We start from the raw sequence: 24,277 nt of genomic DNA, 5'->3' as shown, positions 1-24,277 counted from the left end.
GGATCCTGAAAATGGCCATGTGGCATAAAATGAGGTGCCATCTGACCTTGGTTAGGAACGGACACCTAACTGGATTCCTACTTTAAAGCAAAAAAGATGTGTGTCACTGTGCGGTGCTAACTCTCCTTTTTTTTATGGCAAGCCTACCTCAAATTTTTGTAAGGAAAATGATGGATTGCTTGCGTTGGACATTACGTTCAACACTGAGTTGGATTAACATACCGTTGATTTTTTAACTTGTATCTCAAGAAAAAAAAATCTTTGATTATTTGTGTATTGCCTACAACTAGTCAGTCCTAATATCCATATTGCCTACAATAAAAATAAAGAAAAATTACTTAAAGGACCCTCACAGAGGGATTTCTTTCTAAATAGTCTCTAATTGTTGGACGGTCTTTTAGTAGTTCATTTAATAAATCTTTCTTTTTCGTAATCATCGTTGGACCTCATCTCCCACATTTCTTATGATTGAATTCCCTAATTGTTCGAATTCATCATTTTCATCTAAAATTATTGGATTTTTAGCATCTCAATCAAGTTTTGGAGACTCGATTTCGTTGGAAAGGATTTAAGAAGAGAGAAGAAGTCATTTTCAGACATTTTGAAGATGCATATAATAAATAAAAAAACTCGGATTTTTTCATTTTTTTTTTTTTGTTACTTTTTGGATGAAAATAAATCAAGAATGATTCTTTTGGGTTGAAATCATCTAAACAAAGTTGTTATCTCGAGTTTTTAGTTGATCTTCCAAATTTAGTTGAAAAAATTTGAAAATGGAAAATGGGTGAGTTTTACTAGTGTCGAGTGCACCACTTTTTACTTAAAAAGTGATGACCTCAACACTAAATGAAAAGGCGGTGAGTTCGGCAATAATAAGGGACCATTTAGAAAAGAAAAGTTTAAATGTCTTGCCAAGCTACCAACAAAAATTTAATGACTATTTAAAAAGAAGTCCCTCCACGAGAGTCCTTTAAGTAATTTTCCCTAAAAATAATTAATATCAAACCACAAGGTTTGGTGACCACGCCTCAAGAATCTCCCCTTAGGGCCAGCCTCTGGGATTGATCCCAAAAAATGACGGGTGGGGGTGTATTAGTCGGGTGCACGGAAGGTTCCCCAAAATTAAAAAAAATCATATAATATAAGAACATCTTTGTAGAGTAACCATCAAATTTGTATACTTATTTCAAAAAGAAATACTATTAAGGATGGACTTTTATCTTTCAAAAGCATCTATAAGGTTCTAAATCGAGCTCAATGTATACAAACTAATATCAAACAAAAACAAAAATGGTCATCACCTTGCACCTTTACTATGGATTCACCCAAAAACGATGGCCAAGAAACTCAGTCCCCTCCTCTGCTAATTCAATCGCCACTTTGTTTGCTTCCTTGTAAACATGTAGCATTACACACTCAATGCTTAAAAGCATTCCTCGTATATCATTAAAGGCTTCCATCAATCTCGCAGGGGGATCAATGCCACTGTTAGCCCATCGAATGACGCTAAGGTCATCTCCCTCCACAACCAATTTCGTAATAAACGACAAGTTCTTGAGACATTGCAAGCCTTGTCTCAATGCCTCTGCATTTGCAAAAGTTGGGTCAGCATCATTGAGAGGGCCAGCATAGCTAGCTAGACACACCTTGTGCTCATTGTAGAAAGTTCCACCATAACCTGCTTGGTTGACACCGTCGCTACCTTTACCACTGAAATTTAGCTTGACCCAGCCAGTGTAAGGGGGAAACCATGAACTTCGAAGCCTACTTGGACACCGATACATATGATATACAATTGACCAATCATCACGAGATAAGATGTAATCATCAGTATAGCCTTCGAATGGCATGGCGGCCATCTCCTTGCTATGACTGCCGATCAAAGAAGGGACTTTAGTAATTTATAATATAAGAAGAACATTAACACAAAATGGTAAAAGGGCGACCAAGAGATGAATTACATTATTTAATAGAAGTCGAAAATAAATACAATGCTTGCCCTTGAATTTCACCTTAAATATGAAACTTTATCCTTCGTTTCATGAGATGGTGGTTGGGCAAAACAAGTTTTGATGATTTTGTAAATGCTTGAACCTTACAACCTATGTTTTATGCTTGAAAACAGAAAAAAAATTGGTGAGAACTTCTGAAATTTCTACGAAGAAAAACAAGTTTTTCCATCTCGAGACATTCCTTCTATCTTACTAATAAACCTACACCTTCCACAAGTTGGGTGGAGTTTTTTACATAGAGAGAGAAAATGATGTTATCTTCCTTTCTATTTTATTAAATCAGTTGGGCATTACTTTGATTCTACTGAGGGTGATTGCAAAATTCAAAAGAGTCGTGCTGGAGTAACATTGAAATGGACATCGATTCTCACATTGCTTATGTGGAGGTGCACACATAGCCATAGATGCTTTTCACTTTTATCTCAATGAAAAACATCTATGGTTCCGTACATACATCCACGTCAGCAATGTGAGAATCGATGTCCATTTTAATGTTACTTCAGCATTTTATAATTCAAAAATGGTAACAGAGACATCAACTACCTTATAGCCTTGAAACATTTTTTTCCTCAGACCTTTTCCGCACTCGCATGTATGCATTAATTTATTTATCTTTTGTGCCTCCATATATCTATTTTTTTTTTCAACAAACATTTGTTCAATTACTCACCAAAAACTGGTCACAATTCTAATTAAGACGAAGTTAAAGATTCTAAAAGAGCAAGAGTGGATTTAAAAAAAAAAGAACCTAAATTGAGGTAATTAAAGCAGATATGAACGTATTAACCAGAGATAGGGTTTAACAGAAGGACTAGACTCATTTTAATTGGACCCTAAAAATTGGGATAAAGCTTTAGAGACAATTAGAAATCCACAACAAACCAAACAAGATCAAATTGAAGCAATTGAAATGTATCAAACAATAGATGATTGAGTCGGTTAAAGAATTTTACCTCATAAGACTTTCAAGACTTTGGTTTCCCACGAAAAGATCATTCTCCTTTTCCCTTTCCAGTCTCATTTCCAATCTTTTCTCCTTGGAAGGATTATCTTCAAGTAAGAAAAAATAAACAAATTAAATCGAAAATATAATTAAGAAGAAAGAGAGAAAATACAAGAAACGTACCAGGCAACAACGAATCCATGTGGATTTGAGGACAGAAATCAAAGAAATGCCAAGCAATCGAATAAAACGGGTTTCTATAATCTAATTCATCACCATGGATTTCAAACGCGATCGTATGATTCAAAACAGCTTTAATGTAATCCAATCTTTCTTTAACATTCTCATCAATTTCAGCTGAATCTTTCAAACCATCCACAACTCCTTTGAAGTTGTTCGTTAATAGAATGATTTGATTAAGTCCATTAGGGCACCAATTTGCCTCCAACAAGTTTCCGATGTGTTCATGATTTGGAGAAGGCATGAAGAACAATGTTGGATTTTCAATCTTCCTTCCACAATATTCGTTAATGGAAAGAACTTTACAACCTAATTCCTCCATGACTTTAGCATCATTTGGAGAAGTAACTGGATCATAAACTTCAATTCCTTCGATCAAACAAGGAAAATCTTGCTTCAACAAGATAGCTAACGAGAGTTGAAATTGTGATTTGTAGTTGAATTCTATACTGCCTAGAGCGTAGATCACCATCTGAAATTTCGAATTGGAGCCAATTACACGCTTGATTTGGTTCTGGATTGATTGATTATTTTGAAACTGATCAAGAATTTTGAGGTAAAATTCAGATTTTTGGAGTTCTTTTATTGTGATCTGCATCTCTTCCATGAGGATTGTAGCTTCGGCATTGGTACTGCTCAGATTCATCTCTGCAATCAATCTTGAAAAACCCTAAATCTTGGAAATAGATTGTAGAACAGAGAGAATTAAAAAGAAGTTAGTTCTAATCCTATTTTGTACATCAACTAATTCCCGCTCAAATTACAAAAACCTTTTTTTTTTTTTTTTTATCTTGTTTAATATTTAATATTTAATATTTTGGGTGTAGTATTGAAACTCGTCAAGAGTATTAAAACTCGTCAAGTCGACTCAGCGATTGTTTTCTTTAATATTCAAATGTCAAGAAGAAGATAAGGAATTTTAGGGAACTTGAAGATATGCGTTTTGTTGAGAAAATCCATAGCACTCGGTTTTAAATTCATAAGTTCAAAAAAAAAAAAACAAAAAATTACTTGAGACCATGGTTTGAAATCTCGAGTGAGTTATCTCGGTTTTGTTGTTGAACGATATGGAAATAAGGTGGGACTCAAATATTACACTATCTCGTTAGACAAGCATGATATCTAAGCCAAGATTTCGCAAATCTCATACGAGATAAATGAGATTACCGATATTTCCTATTCTATGCATTGAAATATCAAGAAAAAAAAAAAAAATGAAGCAATCTCTACAAAACCCCTTTGTCACTTCAAAACTGAAAGAAAATCCTAAAATTATAAGATTTCTCTATTTTTATTATTATTTTTCAAAAACCCTCTTTCCATGGATGCTTTTTATAACTTCCACCCCATGAGATTTGATTGGTACCTTGATGAAGATGATGCAAGTAATGATCTTGATTGATAAGTCTTTTCTTCAAGGCTTCAATGGTTTGGCTAGTTGAAGCAAGAAGATAGGGGCCTAATATGGTGCCTACCAAAGATCTTCCGAAGATTTAGTTAGTAAAGTGACGGTAATTAAGAAAATAAAAAAGATTTTGATGAAGATGAATAATGGAGTTGTAGAGAGATGTTTCATGTGGAGAAGTTCAAGAGAATGTTCACTTCTTCTAGTCTTGAATATGGGATTTTTTAGAGTTGAAATCCAGATACAGATGTCACCACATGACTGATTCAAGTGTAAAGTGAATTTAGTAATTGAGATGTCCTTGAGTGTTTTGAAAGATATGTTCATTACTTGTAAGCAAACTCTTGAGTTGTAGAGAGAAGTTTGGTGCCGATCAAAGATCTTCTGAAAATTTAGTTAATAAAGTGACAGTGAACAAGAAAATGAAAAAGATATTGATAAAGAAGAGGATGAATAATGGAGTTGTTGTAGAGAGACGTTTCATGTGGGGAAGTTTAAGATATTCACTTCCTCCAGTCTTGAATATGGGATCTTTTATAGTTGAGATCCAGAGAAAGATGTCACCACATGGCTGATCCAGGTGTAAAGTGAATTGGGTAATTGACATGTCTTTTAGTGTTTTAGAAGATATGTTCATTACTTGTAAGCAAACTCTTGAGTTGGATTTGTAGTTTCTCAATGCATTAAATGTACTAGTCACATTTCACTATTTGAGGGTGGGTGAATTAGGCTATGTCACAGTCATCCCTACCTTGATAAGTACTTGTAAATATAGTCATAAATGAGAAGATTTGGCCCTTGGAGAAGCTCAAATCGCATTAAATTCCACTTCGTTATAATTGGAAAGTGAATTTAGTAATTGAGATGTACTAGTTTTTAATGTTGTACCAAACTAATGTGACAGGTGATGCTAAGCCCAATTTGCGTTCATGTCATTTGAACCATCCCCCTGGGAACCTTTACGTCTAAGGTTCACTAGTGTGCTTGGTTAATATTGTCTTGTTGACTAACTAGTAAATTAGGGTGGGATCACGTTCTCCTTACCAACTGTACTGAACCTCATCCAAGTATTAAATCTAGCATTGGTAAATTCTCATTTTTGCTTAGGTAATCCTTTGATATTGGCAATTTTTAATTTTGTATTTTACCTTGGGGCGCATGTTTACTCCTTCTTTGGTGACTTGTGCCTTTTTCATAAAGCGTGACGAAAATAGACTCCACACTTCATAATCTGGTTTCTAAAACCAAAAAAAAAAAAAAAAAAAAACCCTTTCTTCTTCAGTTTTGATTGATTTGGAGGCAAATCATCTTCCCTATTGATGATCAATATTTGAATCCTCTTTTGTTGCAAAGAACTAATAGGCTAAACTTATGCGAGCTACTACTCATTTAAGTCAATTTTTGTGAGGATCTATTGCTCTGTCATAATGGATTGGGGTAGTTATAATTTTACAAATCTTCTAAATTTGTTAAAATATTTATTTTAATAAATATGTCTATGATACTGTAGACATCAACCTTTTTTTTTTTTTTTTTTTTTTGATATTACTTTTTTAGATTTTTTGAAAGGGAAAATCTAGTTTGTAACCGAGATAACTCTATCGAGATGAGATAACTCGTCTGAGTCATCTCGATTTTTTTTTACAATCCGTACTTGAACCAAACCATGCTCAATCCAAACCAATCTAATCTAAAAAGCTTCGGATTGGTTCGGTTATCAGATTTACCCGATCCAGTGTGCACCCTTACCTGTACACACCCACAAACCCTAATACATTATACCACTAACGTTGTTCTATTATTTAGATTGAATCAAACTTGATGAGTTCGTGAATGAGTCATTATAATACTTCTAAAGAATATTAATGGACTTAGATAGGGTATAAAATGGGTTTGATTCGGGTCAAATATGAGGATATCCATATTCGAAATCAATTCTTTTTATTTGGACCCAAATTTGAATCTGATTCGGATCCTATTAACTAAGACCATATTTAATTTTTTTGAATTCATTATAATTGGATCCGACTTTACCTAAATTTTTTTTAGGGAGAGAAACCATTAAGAATCCTTCAACCTTCAAACCTCAAAAACAAAATACGAATTCCAAATAAGTTCATGATGGATTTTCAAATAGAAACTGCAAGGATTTCTAAGATGTTAAAGATGAGACTAAATAGGTTAAAATAGTTTAACCATTTGAAATTAAAATATCTTTAAGGTAAATAGCAAACATTAATCTAAGACTAAGATGTTGGAAAATGATGAAACAAAATCCCCAAAATCTCAAAAATAATAATTGTAGACACCCCAATTTGAATGGACCCCCACTTAAAAGGTCCAAAAATATCATATTTTCAATAAAATTTGTCAACGGGCTTAAAAAGCCTAATTCACCAAAACATGGCATTTTAATCAAATCCGAGGATTCCTAAGACTCCTAAAAGGATTAATAAACTTAGGATGCAACTTGGCGTGCCCCCACCTTCCTTACCTTTCACCGCTCCACTCTCGAAATCAAAACTACCCTAAGCCCACTTAAGGCCCATAAACCCTCAACGCACCAAAAAATCATTTCTCACCTTATCCAAACTAACCTAATCTAATTTCATATTATCCAAACCCTAAAAATTAAAAATCACCTACCATTAAGTTCCATCCTAAAATAAATCGTACCCAATCCGAAATAACCTACAACCTTCCAAAAATTGAAGCCCAACACCAAAACCCAAACCACTTCAAATCCACATCCATAATCCATAACCCTAACCGACAAACCATTATCTATATCACCAATCACCCTTTAATCATAAAATGGGACAGATGTCATCACCCCAACTCACCTCCCTTATCTAACTACCTACCCCCATTATCTTTCTCTAACAAATTATCTACCCACATCTCAACCCATACCCTTTTCTAAACCTACCATCATCAGTACTTACAAATCCATATCTACAAACCTAACCCACACCCCTCCTCTCAAATCAAACACTCATTCTCTCCAATCAACTCATATAATCACCTTACCTCTCTGTCCCTTTTTGACACATGACATCATCCCCTTAACCCTCCCAAAATTTAATCAACTAACCCTTTACACAACCCATTTTCCTAATCTAAACACCACTCTTCTTTAACCTAACTAACACTCCATCAACAAACCACTTCCTTACATCCCCATTCTCTCCACTACACATCACTCATCTCAGCTCACCAAACACTCCACCAAAATGGCTTAGGTAGGATCTAAAACATTTGGATAAAAAAACTGTCCATTTACCCTCATTACACAACTACACTCATCCCCCACTTTAAATTTCATACCCACCTACCTTTAAAACCCATGTCATTCTTTACTTTTCCAATACTTCACCTCATTATATCCCTAAAGTAACCTTCAAACGCTTATAAATACCTTATACATTTTCAAAATGGGTATCAAGTCTTAGACAAAAAAAAAAAAAAAAAAAAAAAATAAATAATCTTCTCTCAACTCCCCTTTACTCTATTCTCATATTAATCTAAATATATTCGCATACTTTACTAAGGACTCAAGAAGGATTTAAGAAGAAAAAGAAGGGAGAAAAGAAAGAAGACTTTGAAGCTTCAAGGTGGGTTAAAGGAACACAAATCCCCTATTTCTCTTTCTCTCTCTACCTTTTCCATATCCATCTTTTACTACCCCCTTCCTTTTTTTTAGTTTTTATTACTATAAAGTTTCTAAGATGTAATGCTCTCCCTCCCCTATCTCCGATAGATCAGACTTTGGTTCAATTGAAAATATGGGGGTTGTAACCACTTTCAAATCAAAATTGATTTAATTCTTCAAATCGTTTTGAGGCAATCGGCATTCGAGTTCTTCTCGACTCATGAGAATGGACCTGTAATTAAAGCCAGCACTTTTCAAATATGTGTTATTTTCAAGGTTAATGCTCATTAGGATCATCTCCTTCGATGGGATAATCCTTATAAGCTAATGCCGATAATAAATCCCTACTTAGGGTACAAGTCGTCGATACGTGACACTTTATTTTATTTGCATTTTCATCCAAAAATAATCAAGTTGTGTTGAGGTTACCACCACTTGGTAAGGTGAAAATGATGCCTAACACCTTCATTTTTTTCCAATCGAGCCGCTTACCCTGATCTCAAGTTGATTACTAGCTTATCCCATCGAAAGTCGTTAAACGTCAAACATGACACTTTTTCTAAAAATGTACATAGGGTGACCATTCACACCCTTTTACAAATATGAATGGTGGTGTCTCTAAACCTTAGTAGAAGTGGTATTCATAATCCAAAAATTATAATATTATAATAATAATAATAATAATAATAATAATAATAATAAGAAAGAAAGAAAGAAAAAAAAAAGTCTCTTAGAAAACCAACATCGAAAATGGTGATATATTGGTAAAAGTTAAAATTTTGAATTTTAAATTCTATTGTAATTTTAAGTCCTAGAAAGAGAGATGGACAAATAAGCTCTCGATAAGTGCGAGGATAAAATGGAGATGATATATTGGTCAATATAACTGTATAATAGAGAGAATCCATTCACACACCGACTTTTCTACACATGGTCCATCCCTTGGTGAATCTACACCTCAAAGATTAGCTTGATTTGTGATGTGAATTAATTGATAATAGTTTTGTCTGAAGAATGATTTCTTTTTTGTTGAATTTAAATTCTTTTTCAAGAATTTAGATCTAGTGGATACAAGTTATCAAACACTATGAGTTCCGATATGTAGGTTCACCAAGGGATGGGCCACATATTCATACGGTCAATGGGTCCTGAAAAAGGCCATGTGGCATAAAATGAGGTGCCACCTAACATTGGTTAGGAACGGACACTTGACTGGATCCCTACTCTAAACCAAAAAAGATGTGTCACTGTGCGGTGCTAACTCTCCTTTTTTTCCGGCAAGCCTACCTCAATTTTTTTTAAGGAAAATGAGGGATTGCTTGCGTTGGACACTGCATTCAACACTGAGTTGGATTGTCATACCATTGATTTTTTAACTTGTATCTCAAGAAAAAAAATCTATGATTATTTGAGCATTACCATGTCAACTTAGTGTTGAATGAAGTGTTCAATGCAGCCAGTGTAACACGACTCATTTTGTAAATATTTTAGTTTCCCCTTATATTCTTACATGTAGTTTTACCAATTTTTTTTTATATAAAACCATGACTCATTGATCTTGATTCTTTTTTATAAATTAATTAAATCTAACATCAAAACTATCATCATCACCATCCATTTTACCATCATCATCATCACTATAACATTGGTGTCATGATTAATGACCATTCTAGTGGTTTAGGTGAAAATCAGAATTCCCCTTTGAGAGACTTACTCGACTGACCTAACTGTTGTATTTTTATCAGAAAAACTCTCCTACACATCTCCAAGAAAATATACCTTTGGGAAGTTTGTTACCTAACAAACCTTGAAGTCGGTATCTATGTCATAAAATTCAAATTTATAAGATTAACTTATTACGTAAGATACCTTGGCGAGGATTCTAATGACATGAATTTGTGACATCCAAAAACATGATCTGGACAAAATTTTAAGAACTTTGAAAAAAAAAAAAAATGAAATTTGGAGTTCAATAGCCATCTATTTTCAATACCTCCGATAAAGTTCAAAAAGGTTTATTTTTTGATAATTTTCTTTTGATTTCGATTATTTACATGAAATCTAATAGGTTGTGGTGTTGGATTTCTAATTTGATAATTTATGTGGGCCCAATTACTAAGTGAGTCATGCTAGCCTGATTCATTAAGTAAGGTTTGCTCGGGTAACGAACTTGTTTTTTAAATAAAATAAAGTGCTTTAGTCGGTTTCCATTAGTTGCACAGACAAAGAGAGAGAGAGAGAGAGAGAGAGAGAGAGAGAGAGAGAGATGGTGACGATTTCTTCATCAAACACACGCGTACTTAAGAGTGAGCTCTACACCAGAGTGCTAGAAAACAGAACACGACAATTAATTCAAAAAAATACAAAATTATATAAATGGGTTAGGATCAAGGCCATATGTAAAAACAATGTAACATTAATAAATTTTCAAAATATGGGTTATAAGTTTTGGATTGAACTGATTTTTTGTGAGGACGATCTCTATGATGGGAAGATCATCCGGAAAAAAAAATCAGTCAAATCTAAAACTTCTAACCCCATTAAAAGTGATTTAGAATGTGGACCATCGATTTTTTGCCAATGTTTGTCAATAATTTGTAAATCACTTTTGATCGATTTAGAAGTTTCAGATTGAGCTGATTTTTTGTGAGGATGATCTTCTCATCATAGTGACCATCCTCGCAAAAAATCAGCTCAATCCAAAACTTCTAACCCATATTTTGAAAAACCATTGTTTTTACATATGTCCCTTGAACCGCCCCCTGTATAAATACCCTCAATCTCCACCTCTTTTCATAAACTCTTGATTTTTATTTTGAATCGTGATAATCTGACTATCCCACGTGTCACACTCAATCGACTCTCTTTATGTGACAAGTTCGGGAGACATAGATATGTATGCCTCAAGATACACAACGACACTTCCTCATAAAAAAAGTGTATCCTGAGAGAATCATGTATCCCAAAGCGTATAAATCTGCAATTTCAAGAGAGTCATTGAGCGTAGCACGTGGGGTAGTCAGATTTGCACGACTCTTTTATTTTTTCTAAAATAACTATTGTCGTTAAAGTTGGCTTTTGGTAACAAGATTATCAATTACTTCTTCTAAGTGATCTATGACTAGCTAGTCCTAATATCCATGTTGCCTACAATAAAAATAACGAAAAATTACTGAAAGGACTTTCACAGAGGGACTTCTTTGTAAATAGTCTTAAAATTTGGGCGGTTTCTTAGTAGTCCATTTAGTAAACCTTTCTTTTCGAAATCATCTCTAGACCTCATCTCTCACATTTCTCATGATTGAATTTCCTAATTGTTCAAATTCATCATTTTCATATAAAACTATTGGTTTTTTAGTATCTCAATCAAAATTCAGAGACTTCATTTCGTTGGAAATGATTTAAGAAAAAAAAATAATCATTTTTAAGGAGATTTTCAAACATTTTGACGATGTATATATAAAAAAAAACTTGGATTTTTCCACTTTTTTCTTTGTTTTTAGATGAAAATCAATCAAGAATGATTCTTTTAGGTTGAAATCATCTAAACAAGTTGTTATCTCAATTTTTTAGTTGATCTTTCCATGTATTTTAGTTGAAAAAACTTCAAAATTAAAAATGGGTGAGTTTTACTAGAGCCGAATTCACCACTTTTTATATAAAAAGTGATGACCTCGATAATAAATAAAAAAGCGGCGAGTTCGGCAATAATAAGGGACCATTTAAAAAGAAAAGTTTAAATATCTTGCCAAGCTACCAGCCAAATTTCAGGGACTATTTAAAAAGAAATCCCTTCACGAGGGTCCTTTAAGTAATTTTCCCTAAAAATAATTCATATTAAACCACAGGGTTTGGTGACCATGCCTCAAGAATCTCCCCTTAGGGCCAGCCTTTGGGATTGATCCCAAAAAATGCCAGGTAGGGGGGGGGGGGGGGGGGGGTGCCGGGAAAGTTTCCCAAAATTAAAAAAAATCATATAATATAAGAACTTCATCTTTGTAGAGTAACCACCAAATTTGTATACTTATTTCAATATTAAGAATGGACTTTTATCTTTCAAAAGCATCTATAAGGTTCTAAATCGAGCTCAATGTATACAAACTATATATCAAACAAAAACAAAAATGGTCATCACCTTGCACCTTTACCATGGATTCACCCAAAAACGATGGTCAAGAAACTCAGTCCCCTTCTCTGCTAATTCAATCACCACGATGAATAGTGGAGTTGTAGAAAGATGCTTCATGTGGGGAAGCTCAAGAGAATGTCCACTTGCTCCAATCATGAATATGGGATTTTTATAGTTGAAATCCGGAGACAGATGTCACTACATGGTTGATCCAGGTGTAACGTGAATTGGGTAATTGAGATTTCCTTAGTGTTTTAGAAGATATGCTCATTACTTGTAAGCAAACTCTCGAGTTGGATTTGTAGTTTCTTAGTGCATTAAATGCTTAATAGTCACATTTCACTATTTGTAGTTTTTTTTTTCTTGTTTAATATTTAATATTTTGGGTGTAGTATTAAAACTCGTCAAGTTGACTCAGCCGACACGATTGGTTTCTTTAATATTCAAATGTCAAGAAGGAGATAAAGAATTTTAGGGAACTTGAAGATAATGGGGTTTGCTAAGAAAATTCATAACATTTTTAGTATATTCTTCAAAATTTTCATAAGTTAAAAAAAAGAAAACTTACTTGAGTCCATGATTTTAAATCTCTGATGAGTCATCTTGACTTCGTTGCTAAACAATACAAAAATAAGGTTGGGCTTAAATATCATACTCTTTCATTAGACAAGTGTGATATCTAAGTCGAGATTTCGCAAACCTCATAAGAGATAAATGAGATTATCATTATTTCCTATTCCATGCGTTAAAATATCAGGAAAAAAAAATGAAGCAATCTCTAAAAATCTAAGATTTCTCTATTTTTATTATTATTTTTCAAAAACCCCCTTTCCATGGAGGCTTTTTATGACTTCCACCCCATGAGATTTGATTGGTACCTTGATGTAGATAGTGCTGGTGATGATCTTGATTGACAAGTCTTCTTTTCAAGGCTTCAATGGTTCTGATTGGTTAAAGCAAGAAGATAGGGGACCCTAGTGCAGTGCATGTCAAATATCCTCCGAAGATTTAGTTAGTAAAGTAACGATGACCAAGAAAACGGAAAGAAAATTAATGAAAAAGAAGATGAATAGTGGAGTTGTAGAAAGATGTTTCATGTGGGGAAGCTCAAGAGAATATCCACTTCCTCCAATCTTGAATATGGGATTTTTATAGTTGAAATCCGGAGACAGATGTCACTACATGGTTGATCCAGGTGTAAAGTGAATCGGGTAATTGAGATGTTTAGTGTTTTAGAAGATATGCTCATTACTTGTAAGCAAACTCTTGAGTTGGATTTGTAATTTCATATATGCTTAGTAGTCCATTTAGTAAACCTTTCTTTTCGTAATCATCGCTGGACCTCGTCTCCCACATTTCTCATGATTAAATTTCCTAATTGTTCGAATTCATCATTTTCATATAAAATTATTGGATTTTCAGTATCTCAATCAAGTTTCGGAGACTTCATTTCGTTGGAAAGAATTTAAGAAGAAAGAAGAAATGATTTTCAAGAGGATTTTCAAACATTTTGAAGATCTATATAAAAAAACTTGGATTTTTCCACGTTCTTCTTAGTTTTTAGATGAAAATCGATCAAGAATGATTCTTTTGGGTTGAAACCATCTAAACAAGTTGTTATCTCAAGTTTCTAGTTGATCTTTCCATGTATTTTGGTTGAAAAAACTTTAAAATTAAAAATGGGTGAGTTTTACTAGTGTTGAGTTCACCACTTTTTACATAAAAAGTAATGACCTCGACAATAAATAAAAAAGCGGTGAGTTCGGCAATAATAAGGGACCATTTAGAAAAGAAAAGTTTAAATGTCTTGCCAAGCTACCAGCAAAAATTTAGGGACTATTTAGAAAGAAATCCCTTCACAATGGTCCTTTAAGTAATTTTCCCTAAAAATAATTCATATTAAACCACAGGGTTTGGTGACCATGCCTCAAGAATCTCCCCTTAGGGCCAGCATCTGGGATTGATCCCAAAAAATGCCGCGTAGGGGTGGGGGTGTATTAGTCGGGTGCACGGAAGGTTCCCCAAAATTAAAAAATTAAAAAAATCATATAATATAAGAACTTCATCTTTGTAGAGTAACCAACAAATTTGTATACTTATTTCAAAAAGAAATACTATTAAGAATGGACTTTTATCTTTCAAAAGCATCTATAAGGTTCTAAGTCGAGCTCAACATATACAAACTATATCAAACAAAAACAAAAATGGTCATCACCTTGCACCTTTACTATGGATTCACCCAAAAACGATGGCCAAGCAATTCAGTCCCCTTCTCTGCTAATTCAATCGCCACTTTGTTTGCTTCCTTGTAAACATGTAGCATTACGCACTCAATGCTTAAAAACATTCCTCGTATATCATTAAAGGCTTCCCTCAATCTCTCAGGGGGATCAATGCCACTGTTAGCCCATCGAATGATGCTAAGGTCATCTCCCTCCACAATCAATTTCGTAATAAACGACAAGTTCTTGAGACATTGCAAGCCTTGTCTCAAGGCCTCTGCATTTGCAAAAGTTGGGTCAGCATCATTGAGAGGGCCAGCATAGCTAGCTAGACACACCTTGTGCTCATTGTAGAAAGTTCCACCATAACCTGCTTGGTTGACACCATCGCTACCTTTACCACTGAAATTTAGCTTGACCCAGCCAGTGCAAGGGGGAAGCCATGAACTTCGAAGCCTACTTGGACACCGTTGCATATGATATACAATTGACCAATCATCACGAGATACAATGTAATTGTCAGTATAGCCTTCGAATGGAATAGCGGCCATCTCCTTGCTATGACTGCCGATCAAAGAAGGGACTTTAGTAATTTATAATATATAAGAAGAACATTAACACAAAATGGTAAAAGGGCGACAAAGAGATGAATTACATTACTTAATAGAAGTCAAAAATAAATACAATGCTTGCCCTTTAATTTTGCCTTAAATATGAATCTTTATCCTTCATTTCTTCAGATGGTGGTTGGGCAAAACAAGTTTTGATGATTTTGTAAATGCTTGAACCTTACAACCTATGTTTTATGCTTGAAAACAGAAAAAAAATTGGTGAGAACTTCTGAAATTTCTAAGAAGCAAAACAAGTTTTTCTCTCTAGAGACATTCCCTCTATCTTACCTATAGACCTTCACCTTCCACAAGTTGGGTGGAGTTTTTTACATTCAGACCTATATAATGGATGTGAAATGGGTCAAAATCGTACAAGATAACATAACATAGAGAGAAAAAATGATGTTACCTTCCTTTCTATTTGATTAAATCAGTTGTGCATTACTTTGATTCTACCAAGGGGGATTGCAAAATTCAAAAGAGTCGTGCTTAAGTAACATTGAAATGGACATTGATTCTCACATTGCTTATGTGGAGGTGCACACATAGCCATAGATGCTTTTCACTTGTATCTCAATGAAAAACATCTATGGTTCTGTACATACATCCACGTCAGCAATGTGAGAATCGATGTCCATTTTAATGTTACTTCAACATTTTAATGTTTTCCTCGGACCTTTTCCGCACTTGTGGTATTTTAAGGAAATCACTTTTATTCAAATATATGCATTAATTTATTTATCTTTTGTGCCTCCATGTATCAATTTTTTCAACAAAATTTGTTCAATTACTCGCCAAAAACTGGTCACAGTTCTAATTGAAACGAATGTATGTAGAAGTTAAAGCTTGAGAGACAATTAGTAGTCCACAACAAACCAAAACAAGATCAAATTGAAGCAATGTAAATGTATCAAACAATAGATGATTGAGTCGGTTTAAGAATTTTACCTCATAAGACTTTCAAGACTTTGGTTTCTCGCGAAAAGATCATTCTCCTTTTCCCTTTTCAGTCTCATTTCCAATCTTTTCTCCTTGGAAGGATTATCTCCAATTAAGAAAAAATAAACAAATTAACAATCAAAAATATAATTAAGAAGAAAGAGAGAAAATACAAGAAACGTACCAGGCAACAACGAATCCATGTGGATTTGAGGACAGAAATCAAAGAAATGCCAAGCAATCGAATAAAAAGGGTTTCTATAATCGAATTCATCACCATGGATTTCAAACGCGATCGTATGATTCAAAACAGCTTTAATGTAATCCAATCTTTCTTTAACATTCTCATCAATTTCAGCTGAATCTTTCAAACCATCCATCACTCCTTTGAAGTTGTCCGTTAATAGAATGATTTGATTAAGTCCATTAGGGCACCAATTTGCCTCCAACAAGTTTCCGATGTGTTCATGATTTGGACAAGGCATGAAGAACAATGTTGGATTTTCAATCTTCCTTCCACAATATTCGTTAATCGAAAGAACTTTACAACCTAATTCCTCCATGACTTTAGCATCATTTGGAGAAGTAACTGGATCGTAAACTTCAATTCCTTCGATCAAACAAGGAAAATCTTGCTTCAACAAGATAGCTAAAGAGAGTTGAAATTGTGATTTATAGTTGAATTCTATACTGCCTAGAGAGTAGATCACCATCTGCAATTTCGAATTGGAGCCAATTACACGCTTGATTTGGTTCTGGATCGATTGATTATTTTGAAACTGATCAAGAATTTTGAGGTAAAATTCAGATTCTTGGAGTTCTTTTATTGTGATCTGCATCTCTTCCATGAGCATTGTAGCTTCGGCATTGGTACTGCTCAGATTCATCTCTGCAATCAGTCTTGAAAAACCCTAAATCTTGGAAATAGATTGTAGAACAGAGAGCGTTAAAAAGAAGTTAGTTCTAATGTTATTTCGTACATCAACTAATTCCCGCTCAAATTATGAAAATCTTTTTTTTTTTTTTTCCTTGTTTAATATTTAATATTTTGGGTGAAATATTAAAACTCGTCAAGTTGACTCAGCCGACACGATTTAATATTCAAATATCAAGAAAAAAAATGTAGCAATCTCTACAAACCCCTTTATCACTTTAGCTCTTCAAAATTAAATGAAAATCCTAAAAAATCTACGATTTCTCTATTTTTATTATTATTTTTCAAAAACCCTCCTTCCATGGACGCTTTTTATAACTTTCATCCCATGAGATTTGATTGGTACCTTGATGAAGATAGTGCTGAGTAGTGAAGTTGATGCTTTATGTGGGGAAGCTCAAGAGAATGCCCACTTCCTCCAATCTTAAATACGGGATTTTTATAGTTGAAATTCAGAGACAGATGTCACCACATGGTTGATCCAAATGTAAAGTGAATTGGGTAATTGAAATGTCCTTGAGTGTTTTGGAAGATAAGTTCATTACTTGTAAGCAAACTCTCAAGTTGGATTTGTAGTTTTTCAGTGCATTAATTGCTTAATAGTCGCATTTCACTATTTGGAGGTGGGTGAGTCAAGCCATGTCACTTCATCCGCACCCTAATAAGTACTTGTAGATATAGTCATAAATGAGAAGACTTGGTCCGTGGGGGAGCTTAAATCGCATAAAATTCCATCTCATTATAATTGGGATCTTTGATCAAACTCATAAATCATCTAGTTTTTGAGGTTGTACCAAGCTAATGTTACATGTGATGCTAAGCCCAATTTGCGTTCATGTCATTCGAACCAACCCCCTGGGAACCTTTACCTCTAGGGTTCACTAATGTGCTCAGTTAATATTGTCTTATTGACTAGTTGGGTGAATTAGGGTGGGATCACGTTCTCCTTACCAACCATGCTGAACATCATCCAGGTATTAAAAAAAAAAAAAACCTCTTCTTCATTAGTTTTAATTGATTTGGAGGCAAATCATCTTCCCTATTGATGATTGATATTTGAATCCTCTTTTACAAATCTACTAATTTTATTAAAATATTTATTATAATAAATATGTATATGATATTGTAGCCATCGACCTTTTTTTTAATATTACTTTTTTAGATTTTTTGAAAGGGAAAATCTAGTTTATAATCGAGATAACTCGGTTGGGATGAGATGACTCGTCTGAGTCATCTCGATCTCGTCCATGAACAAGACGAGACGTCCAACCGAGATTTAAAACCATGTTGGAGACTTGACTAACTTGACCATATACAAATTAACCTTATTGAAATACCATATAATAAGGAGTATGACTAGCCTTACTAATTTAGTCAAATTTCAACTCTTACTAAGGTCATTGAGCTCACCTTGTAAAATCCATAAACATTATCCGATGCCACAGGGTTGTCGAAAATGAAATTCAACAAATTATTATTTTTTACCATTGAATTTTAATTTTAAATTTTGGAGTTTCGTGGATTTGAGCTTTTCAGTGAAATTAAAAGGGTTGTGGAGTTGGATTGGCAATGTCGTAGGGTTGTAACCTAGGTGTGCTGCTCAAACTCAACTTGGGCTCAACTAGATTGATGGGAGAGCCTAGGTTGAGTTATGTAGAATATGAGTTGAGCTTGGGTTAGAATATCTCAACCCAATATAAATATTTTTATATCAGTTGTAAATAGTTTGTCATAAAAAAGAAAGAGAATACAAGACAATTGCACAACAATCTCCACATTAGCTTGAATTATGCCACACCAAAGACGTGAGACAATAATCTATCACATGTCCCCATTACTCCACCTTGACCTACATATAAGAACCACCTTGGAGAGAAATTGTACTTGTCTTGAACTTTGCATCACATGTGTATGGGATGCAACTCTACCTCAAACTTGAATTTACATGACTCAGACACTTGTTTATTAATATTGCAAACAACCATTAACCTTTTTGAATCATTAGCTACACACACCATCAAATCATCTTGATCCATCCTGACTTGATCACACGACTAATGCTCATGTATAGTTGCCCCTAATTAATTCCAAAAAGGGACCTTGACTTGTCCCCTTGAATCATAGGAACCACCTCACGATCATCTCCAAAATAAAGTCGAATAGTGCTAATCATTCTCACCTCGATGTCTTTCCAATGTGCTACTGTCTTATTTTTTGGTTGATTGGACTTCCATTTTAATACCTTAGCTAGGTTTTGTTGAACCAAGACGTTCTTTATCTTCTTTACTACAAATTGAAACTGTCATTCCCATCGAATCTTTCAACCTCAAATTTCATGTTCGAACTCTTCATTGTCATTGTATTAAACCCCCAAATGAAAAAAAAAAGTGTGATCTTAAAAAACATTGTCGATCTGTACTAACTTTTTGTATGAACTCGATTGGCTTTGATACTAATTTGTGAAACAACATAGCAAAAAAAAGACCAAAAAAATAATAATAATCACACACAAAGAGCAAAAATTTATGTTGTTCGACAGTGAGCTTATGTCCATGAACATATCAAGAACAATCACTATTTTCTTCATTTACTTGGTTTTACAATCCTAAAGACCTTTATTTATAAAATTGTGAGTTGCTAAAATGTGACTGTCTCCCAAACAAATAGAAAAAATCCTTTAAGAAAACATCATATAATTTCCTTTTTAATAACTCTAAAAAGAAAATAGAATACAAGACAATTGCACGACATAAAAATGTATATATAAATTTACAATTAAATAAAGATAGTTAGGAAAAATATTTAAAAGTTTACGACAAGAGCTTTATAATGGATTTAAGGTACCCAATTAGAATTGAAATATATATATATATATATATTTGGAGATATATTTTTTAGGAAATTGCTTGAGATTGAAAGCCATCATACAATTAAAGAGCGGAGCTTCGTATCAACTTTTATTATTATAATTATAGAAGGTGGAATAAGTGTTTGTTGGCATCGAAATTTGGAAAACAAAAAATGCCCCCCACATTTACATTTTATCTTATTATTATAATGGTCAATTTTATCAAAGAAAATACAATTATAATCTCGCGACGACTGCTAGAACTATGTTAGTTAGTTTTATAAAATTATAAAAATAAGCCTTTATTATGATATCTTCCCAATTCCCTTGATTATTATTTTAAATTACAAAAGACCCTTCAATATAAAATTAAAGTCCCACGATTCTTGTAACCACTTTAGTTAATTTTCTAAAATTACAAAAATATCTTTTATTATGTTGTCTTCAAAATCACCTTAATATTTAAACCATACACACAAAAATTACAACATAATAAATACTAAAGTATCATATAAAATTAAATGATCTATTTGAATTTTCAAAATAGTTATAAATTTTTTTAATCACAACATGAATCCTAATTTATAAGAAATCAACCCTTTGGGATGACTCTTGTTATAACCGATGAAGCAAAAAAAAACCCTACGTCATCCCAAGTCCAAAAAGCAATAGGTTTTCGAGAAATAAGAATATTCATGCTAGGAAAATCTGATTTAAATGAGAAAGCATTGTAAAATATCGAAGTTTGCCCAACATGCACAAAACCATCCTTGTGAAGTTAATTCTCATAAGGGAAACATACAATGATTTCCATTTTATGAATGGAAGTAATCCCGACAAAATCAAAATAATAGGACCAAAAGGGTTTTCAAAGGCAAAGATATACAATTTTTCTTAAAGAACGTAATTATTCTACACTAGGTTTTATTGATTTATTTGTAGGGTGTGATCACAAGACAGGAAATCAAGTGCAAGCTTTCAACGAAAAGAGGACACGCTAAAAAATAGAGTGAATTCACATCCACGATATAACTGAGAAATAACAACAACAAAAAAAAAAAAAAAATCAATCCATAGTTAATAATTTTCAATTAATCCTTGGACATTTAGCATAAAAATTCCATACGTTTATGGCAATGCTAAAAAATGGTCACTTTTTTTTGAATACTCAAAATAAGGTTATTTACTATAATAACTCGTGATTTTTAATAGAAATGCCCTCACCTACAATTTCTCTATTAAATCCTTAAAAATAATCTTCTATCTTGAATTTCCTCCCTCTCAACATTTTATACCATTAAAACAAAGAGAGATATGTTCTCTCTACCAAAAAGCCATTGGAGTTTACTGAAGAAACTATAGATTTGAGGAACAATAGTGAACCTTGTAGTTCTTATTTATTTCTTTCATTTTTTTGAAGTCATTTTATAATCTTGATATATTTACCGTCTATAGTTCTAAAAATGAAAAATGGTATATAAAAAAAATTTAGTTTCACGAAATTTTTTTGATTTGGTCATAAAATTTACCCAGTGTTGAACCTAGACGTTGAAATGTATTATAGCGTCAAGGTTCAACGATACCTATGGTCGAACCTCGATGAAATTGTCCAATAAAATTTTTGTAAGTAAAAAATGTCCATAGCGTCGAACCTCGACAATAGTTACCTTGAGCCTTGACTCTATAACATATTCCAGTGTCGAGGTTTGACACTGGGTAAATTTTATGAACAAAATCTTATAAATTCTGTGAAAAAAAAAATTGTTATCACTTTCCATTTAGATAACTATGAACAAAAAATGTATTAAGGTTATAAGAATATATAAATGATTCAAAAAAATAATAGAAATAGAAGAAAATGATTGCCTTTGATGAAAATCTTTGATAGATCGGCAATCGAACATGATATATATATATATATATATATATATATATATATATATATATATATATATATATAGAGAGAGAGAGAGAGAGAGAGAGAGAGAGAGAGAGAGAGAGAGATGGTATAAAATGTTGAGAGGGAAGACATTACAATTTAGAAAATAAAATTTCAAGGGTTTATTAGAGAAATTATAGATAAGGGTATTTCTATCAAAAACATGAGTTACTGAGTTTTAGGGTTATCAATGGGCCGGAGTTTGTCTTGGCCTTGTTATTGATCTAATGTGAACATCGCTATTTGTTCTATTTAATAATTGAGTCAGGTTGAGCTTGGCTCAATTCATGTTTAGTGCTGGCCTTGGATTTTGAAGCTAAGCCCATTAGCCAGCCTGCCCTTAGTCGATAACTTACATCATAATTTTTAGGGAAAATTACTTTAAGGACCCTCACGGAGGGACTTTTTACTAAACAATCCCTAAATTTTCGACAGTAGCCTGGAAGGACGTTTAGTAAACTTTTCTTTTTCTAAATGGTCCCTCATTATTGGCGAACTCACCGCTTTTTATTTACTGTCGAGTTCACCACTTATATTTACTGTTGAACTTGATGCTCTTTATTTACTGTCACACTCACCACTATTTACCGTCAAGTTCACCACTTTTTAAATAAAAAGTGGTGAACTTGACCTTGTTAAAATTCACCCATTTTTAATTTTCGAATTTTTTCGACTAAAATACATGGAAAGATTGATTAAAAACTTGAGATAATGACTTGTTTAGATGATTTCTACCCAAAAGAACTATTCTTGATTGATTTTCATTTGAAAACTAAGGAAAAAGTGAAAAAAAAAAAAAAAAAAAAAAAAAAAAAAACCCCTTAAAAATGACTTCTTTTCTCCTTTTTAAATCCTTTACAACAGAATGGAGTCTTCGAAACTCGATTGAGATGCCAAAAATCCAAATTTTTTTGGATGAAAACAATGAGTTCGAACGATTAGGGCATTCAATCATGAGAAATGTGGGAGATGATGTCCAGGGACTGTTAAGAAAAGAAAAGCTTACTAAATGGACTTTAAGAGACGATCGAAAACTTAGGGACTATTTAGAAAGAAGCCCCTCCACAAGTGTCCTTTAAGTAATTTTTCCTAATTTTAATGACTATAGTTATAGACATATATAAAAATATATATTTGAACTCTGGGGCCCATAAATAGGCCAGAATGATTGCTCCCTAGTCCGGGATTGGACTTAAGGTGATTTTTAATTTAGTTCGCCTGGACAATTAAATGGTACAAGTTTGGGTTAGGACTTCGAGGCCTGATTAATTAGCTTCAGTCAATTTAAAGCCCGACCCAACCATCAATCATGTTGGGCTTGGTCTTAGCTTCAAGGTTTGATAGCACTGATCATAAAAGTCTGAATGGGCATCATCTATATATAAAACAGTGGATCTGCTATATTTTTGGATTAAAGGTTGACTATGGATACTGTTTCTCCTTGGCCCATGAAAATTCCCAAATGTCTTCAAGAACAACATATTCACCTAAGAAAACTTACAACTATCAAAAGAAATAAGAGAGCTGCTATTGGCACCCCAACTTTTACTTATTACACGCCAATTAAAAATTAAGAAAATAAGTGTAAATAAGTAAAAGTTGGGGTGCCAATAGAAGCTCTATCATTTAAAAAAAAAAAAAAAAAATTTGGATTAGATTTCTATTTTTGGGGTCTACCATTTTACATGAACTTATTCATAATTGTAAGCAAATACTAAAATTGTTTGAACGAGTGTTATAATGTTGAGATTATAATTTGAGCCAAACTTTTATAATGTTTGAAGAGTGTGTTTTAATCTTTATATGGAGTGAAATAATTTAAGAAATTGGGGTGTTATAAGTAAATGTTGCGGTGCTAATAGTAGCTCTCGAAATTTTAGTTTTAGAGGTTTGTTTCTTGAGAGGAAATGTCAATCCTACCCCTTTGTTAAAACATGTGCCACCTTCTAATTTTATTTATTTATTAATCTTAATAAAGTTCAATACTGCTCTTAAAAACTATATCACCTAAGTGATAGACTTCGACTATAGAAAAAAAACTAATCATTAACTAAGTTGAAGGAACATCTGGGCCATGGGATGATTCGCTTGGGAGAGATGGTCTGATTTCAAAACCTCAACGATCTCGCCGTTCACAAGAAGGCACACTATGTCAGCTATCCTTTGGATTTGCTTTATGCTGTGAGAGACCATGACCATCGTCATGCCACGATCGATCTTCAACTTTACAATCGTGTTCTCTATGTTTTGCATCGATATTGGATCCAATGCACTTGTTGGTTCATCCAGCAACAAAACCTTCAAATGGAATTATATATATAAAAAAAGAGAGCAATAAATAAACATAATGTCACATGGATCATATGTATTCGTTTCAAGAGCCAATGCGGCCACACAAGCTTG

The 24,277-nt window shown here is 33.3% G+C and overlaps 3 protein-coding genes across 4 annotated transcripts in view; all 3 read right to left on the bottom strand.

The window, feature by feature from the left end:
• Window positions 1-1,159: 1,159 nt before the first annotated feature.
• LOC147392953 (uncharacterized) lies at window positions 1,160-5,092 on the bottom strand. Its single transcript, XM_086454921.1, has 3 exons — window positions 3,139-5,092; window positions 2,966-3,062; window positions 1,160-1,872 (listed from the first exon to the last, which is right to left on the bottom strand). The coding sequence occupies exons 1-3, from the start codon at window positions 3,839-3,841 to the stop codon at window positions 1,314-1,316; spliced, it is 1,359 nt and encodes a 452-aa protein (XP_086311047.1). The 5' UTR covers window positions 3,842-5,092; the 3' UTR covers window positions 1,160-1,313.
• A 9,426-nt stretch (window positions 5,093-14,518) lies between these two features.
• Window positions 14,519-17,446, bottom strand: LOC147392952 (uncharacterized). Its single transcript, XM_086456566.1, has 3 exons — window positions 16,338-17,446; window positions 16,163-16,259; window positions 14,519-15,167 (listed from the first exon to the last, which is right to left on the bottom strand). The coding sequence occupies exons 1-3, from the start codon at window positions 17,038-17,040 to the stop codon at window positions 14,609-14,611; spliced, it is 1,359 nt and encodes a 452-aa protein (XP_086312692.1). The 5' UTR covers window positions 17,041-17,446; the 3' UTR covers window positions 14,519-14,608.
• A 6,351-nt stretch (window positions 17,447-23,797) lies between these two features.
• Window positions 23,798-24,277, bottom strand: part of LOC147392951 (ABC transporter I family member 17-like) — a 48,999-nt gene continuing 48,519 nt past the window's right edge. For both annotated transcript variants that reach the window (XM_086456768.1, XM_086456767.1), the window contains exon 4: window positions 23,798-24,172. In XM_086456768.1, coding sequence (XP_086312894.1) covers window positions 23,921-24,172 — 252 coding nt within the window. In that variant the 3' untranslated portion in view covers window positions 23,798-23,920. The remainder of the gene's footprint in view (window positions 24,173-24,277) is intronic.

Source organism: Akebia trifoliata, chromosome 10 (assembly GCF_017979445.1).
Source record: "Akebia trifoliata isolate Shusen 1 chromosome 10, ASM1797944v1, whole genome shotgun sequence".
Taxonomy (NCBI): domain Eukaryota; kingdom Viridiplantae; phylum Streptophyta; class Magnoliopsida; order Ranunculales; family Lardizabalaceae; genus Akebia; species Akebia trifoliata.
The sequence above is the reverse complement of the archived record's forward strand: the minus strand, read 5'-3'. Positions and strand labels throughout refer to the sequence as shown.